Below are 4018 nucleotides of genomic sequence, written 5' to 3'. Positions count from 1 at the left end.
CGCCCCTCTCGCGGCCCCCTCCCTCCCGCCTCCTTCCCCTCTCCGGCCTCCCTCGGGCTCGGCCTGGGGGGTGGGGGCGGCGGCGCGGGGCGGGGCGGGGCGGCCGGGCGGGGCGGGGCGGGGCGGTGACGCGGGGTCGGCCGGGCTAGAGGCGCGGCGGCGCGGGGCGGGGGCGCAGTCCCGGGTCCGACCGGCCGAGCCCCGCGCGCCCCGCCCGCGCCCTGCGCCTCCGCCCGGCCGGCCGGCGGGGGGAGGGGGCATGAGCCGGTGCCCGCGCACCGCCCCGAGCTGCGGGCCGGCCTAGAGCCCCGCGCGGGCCCCGCGCGCGAGCCGCCACCGCCACCGAGCCGCGGGCGCCGCGATGCAGCGGCCTGGGGACCCCGGCGCGGCGCGCTTCGGGCCGCCCGAGGGCTGCGCCGACCACCCGCCGCATCGCTACCGCAGCTTCATGATCGAAGAGATCCTCACCGAGCCGCCGGGGCCCAAGGGCGCCGCGCCCGCCGCCGCCGCTGCCGCCGCGGCGGGCGAGCTGCTCAAGTTCGGCGTGCAGGCGCTGCTGGCCGCGCGGCCCTTCCACAGCCACCTAGGTACGTGCGGGGCCGGGCGTTGTGGGGAGCGAGCCGCGCCGCCTCGAGGACGCAGCTCTGGGTGCACAGGCCCCGGCCGCTCCCAGGGCGCGCTCCAGCCGAGGAAGCGAGGAGCAGGCGCCGGGCCGCGCAGAAAGCAGGCCTGGTGCCCGCGGGCCGGGCCGGCTGCGAGGGCGTCCGCTCTCTCCTTCACCGCCGACCTGCGGCCTCCGGTCGGGGCCCCGAGCCCGCATCCCCAGCGCGGGCGCAGGACCAGACTGCGACTGTCAGACTGCGGGTCAGAGCGACCTCAGGCCTCGGGCTCCTGGGCCTGAGCCGCAGAGGGCTGGTCGGGAGTGGCCGCGGCTGCCCGCGGCGGGGAAGCCGGACCTTTGGGGCAGAAGCCCGTGTCTCCAAGGCCTGTGCTGGGGGCTAACGCTGGTTCCGGGGACTCAGGTGGGGGAGCCACGGCGTCTGCCGCAGCGCCGCTGCCCGCGGGCCTCGCCTGGGGACAAGAGGCCTGGCTGTGAGCCGCTGCCCGACTGGCCCTTTCCCTCCAGGTCGGCTGGGCCTCCTGGGATCTTGAGCTGCCTGTTCTGGCTTTTTCGGCCGCCATCGGTTCTCTTCCTTCCTTGGCCGATCCTGCCTTTTCCTGCTGGTTCTCTTCTCGGTACCCCTTCTTCTTCTGGCCTTTCCCGGTCTCTCTCCACCCATCGGTGGACTTTTCGATGGGGTCTGTCTGCCCTCCCTGTCCCACCTTCCCCCAAGGATCGCTCGTACCCTCCTCACATTTGCCGGCACCTTGCCTGGCCCTGGCGGACTCCAGCGGGCGAGCATCTGCGGCCCCAGTGAGATGCCTGCCGGGGAAGGGAGGCCGCCTACATCCCAGCAGGAGCCCCGCCCTGCAAATGGCCTTGCTCTGCACCCAAGACCCTCAGGCCCAGGCCCCGCCAGCGCGGAGGGCCGCGGGGCCAGTTTGTTCGTTTTCATACAGCTCTGATGCAGCCTCTCCGCGGCTCTTTGCACTGTTGTTAACAATTCGTTTGAAGCGGGGGGAAAAAAAAATCGTCCTCATAGGACTAATGAAAAATGGAAACGTCTTTGCGGGAAGAGTCTAAACAGAGAAAACAGGAAGGACAATTTCCTGATGCGGGGGGATGCTTGGAGTCTCTGGGAGCGCCCAACCTCACCCCCGCAAGCGACCCCCGCCTGCCCGCCGCGTGGCTGTGGCGCGGGCACAGAGGAGCAGACGCGCTCACGCGGTTAACATTCTGGTTTCGGGACACAGCGATGCCAACTTGGTTGGGGCAAACGCTCACCTTCCTGACTCACTGCCATTTCTTCTTGCTTTCCCTTTTCTTTGAAAGACACACTGTGCTTCTCGGAGCCCCGACTTTATTCATTGAGAATCCCGGAGGCTGCTGGGGCCTGGGCGACACCAGGCAGAGGCCCGGGTGGGGGAGGTCCCCCTCCCAGACTGCAGTGACACTGGCTTTGAAAAGGGTCACCCTAGGCAGGCGGCCCAAATCTTGACCTTTGTGGCCAGACAGGAAAGTTTTGTGCTGGGTGGCACTGGCCAAGTGCGGCGGGCACTCCCACGGCGCACAGTGCGGGGGCTCCAGGAGGAGGAGCACGGCCCAAGCTCACCGGCTCCCCACTCTCTCTCCTTGCAGCCGTGTTGAAAGCCGAGCAGGCTGCGGTGTTTAAGTTCCCTCTGGCGCCGCTGGGCTGCTCCGGGCTAGGCTCGGCGTTACTGGCAGCAGGGCCTGGACTGCCCGGTGCCCCTGGCACACCACACCTGCCTCTTGAGCTGCAGCTCCGTGGGAAGTTGGAGACGCCGGGCACCGGGGACCCGGGCGCCAAGGCCAAGAAGGGGCGTCGCAGCCGCACGGTGTTCACGGAGCTGCAGCTGATGGGCCTAGAGAAACGCTTTGAGAAGCAGAAGTACCTCTCCACGCCGGACAGGTAGCCACGGGGCCAGGCTGAGCCCAGTGGGTGGTGGGAGGGGGGTGCTAGCCCTGCTGAAGGTGCACCATGCTCTTTCCAGAATAGATCTCGCTGAATCCCTGGGCCTGAGCCAGTTGCAGGTGAAGACGTGGTACCAGAATCGGAGGATGAAGTGGAAGAAAATAGTGAGTGTGCTTGTGACTTTTTGCACCCTGGTCACCACCAGGCCCCTGTGCCCTCCAGGAGCTCCCACCCCCACCCCCACCGCGGAGACTTCTACCCAGTCCTTCCAGTTCCCTCTGTGCCTGGTGCCCGCAGGGACCCTCTCTGCTCTCTCCCTGCCTCTGGGTGCCCTAGCACAGCCCACATTACTTCGTGCTCCCCTGCACCCTCAGGCCTTCCGGCAGCTTTGAAACCCCTAGGCCCGACCCTTCGGTTGCTTTCCCCAGCAGCGCTCAGATGGCAGCCATTTCCCCGGGCTAGGCGCGGCCTCAGATGGCCTCGTCGTGCCGTGCCTGGGCACAGGGCGCGGGGTCCCGCTTCCCCGTCCCAGCTCACCGCCGTGCGGCCATCCTACGCGCAGGTGCTGCAGGGCGGCGGCCTGGAGTCTCCCACCAAGCCCAAGGGGCGGCCCAAGAAGAACTCCATTCCCACGAGCGAACAGCTCACGGAGCAGGAGCGCGCCAAGGAGGCGGAGAAGCCGGCGGAGGCGCCAGGCGAGACCATCGACAGGAGCCGCGAGGACTGAGCGCCCAAAGCGTCGCCCGAGGCCCCCTCCGCCCGCTGGAAGCCGCGAGCCGGCCCTTCCGCGGCCACGCCGTTTGCTTTCTAAACGTTTTATGATTACCTTGAATGCGGACAGTTAGGGGCCAAGCGAGAAAGGACACAGACCCTGCAGCCAAGCCCGGCCCCAGTGCGCTCCCAGCCCTGGCCTGGGGACTCGCGTCCGGCACGGCGGACGGGCGCCTGGGCCCGGGGCTCCGCGCGCATTCACGCCCCGCTCCTCTCCCGCACCCCCACCCGCCTCGGCCGGCCCTCCGCGACCTGACGACGCCGGCACACACTCGCTTCCGCCCCGTCGGGGACCCCGCTGCCCGGCTCAGGTCACTATGGCCCCATAGGGCGCCCTGACAGCCCGGCGGCTCTACGCTGAGGCCGGGTCCCCCACGGCGCTGGGGCTCCTACCCCTCTCTTGCGAAGACAGTGATTTTTTTGCAATAAAATATTTTATGACACAGCGGGTCTTGATGAAGGGGTTTCTGAGTCTGCGGGGCTGGAGGAGGGGGGTCGCGGCGACGTAAGAGGGACACTCGCCCTGGCTTCTGAAACATCCTCTCCCTGGGCTTCGCGGGAGTGAACTGTGACCTGCCCCACGGGCTTGGACTGGCAGGGCAGGCGGCGCAGTTGCTGCAGGATCCCAGCAATCGCTTCCTCTCGGTGTGAGGGGCCAGGGCGAGCCTCCTCGCCTTTCCTCCCAGGCCAGGGCTCCCGCGGTAGCAGCCGGG

At 68.9% G+C, this 4018-nt stretch overlaps 1 protein-coding gene across 1 annotated transcript; it reads left to right on the top strand.

Moving 5' to 3' along the window:
* The first annotated feature begins 202 nt into the window (after nt 1-202).
* BARX1 (BARX homeobox 1) lies at nt 203-3743 on the top strand. Its single transcript, XM_081802629.1, has 4 exons — nt 203-587; nt 2240-2531; nt 2614-2698; nt 3097-3743. The coding sequence occupies exons 1-4, from the start codon at nt 362-364 to the stop codon at nt 3259-3261; spliced, it is 768 nt and encodes a 255-aa protein (XP_081658755.1). The 5' UTR covers nt 203-361; the 3' UTR covers nt 3262-3743.
* The last annotated feature ends 275 nt before the right edge of the window (nt 3744-4018 follow it).

The sequence above is a fragment of the Leptonychotes weddellii genome, chromosome 14 (assembly GCF_054177405.1).
Source record: "Leptonychotes weddellii isolate Sample4059 chromosome 14, ASM5417740v2, whole genome shotgun sequence".
NCBI lineage: Eukaryota > Metazoa > Chordata > Mammalia > Carnivora > Phocidae > Leptonychotes > Leptonychotes weddellii.
This window is presented reverse-complemented; position numbering and strand designations above follow the sequence as displayed.

What these genes read in the sequence shown, in the direction of transcription:
- BARX1 (XM_081802629.1), top strand. Translation starts at nt 362, where the DNA reads ATGCAGCGGCCTGGGGACCCCGGCGCGGCGCGCTTCGGGCCGCCCGAG. An exon ending in GCCCTTCCACAGCCACCTAG is followed by an intron (nt 588 to 2,239) that starts GTACGTGCGGGG and finishes CTCTCCTTGCAG; the next exon opens with CCGTGTTGAAAGCCGAGCAG. An exon ending in TACCTCTCCACGCCGGACAG is followed by an intron (nt 2,532 to 2,613) that starts GTAGCCACGGGG and finishes TGCTCTTTCCAG; the next exon opens with AATAGATCTCGCTGAATCCC.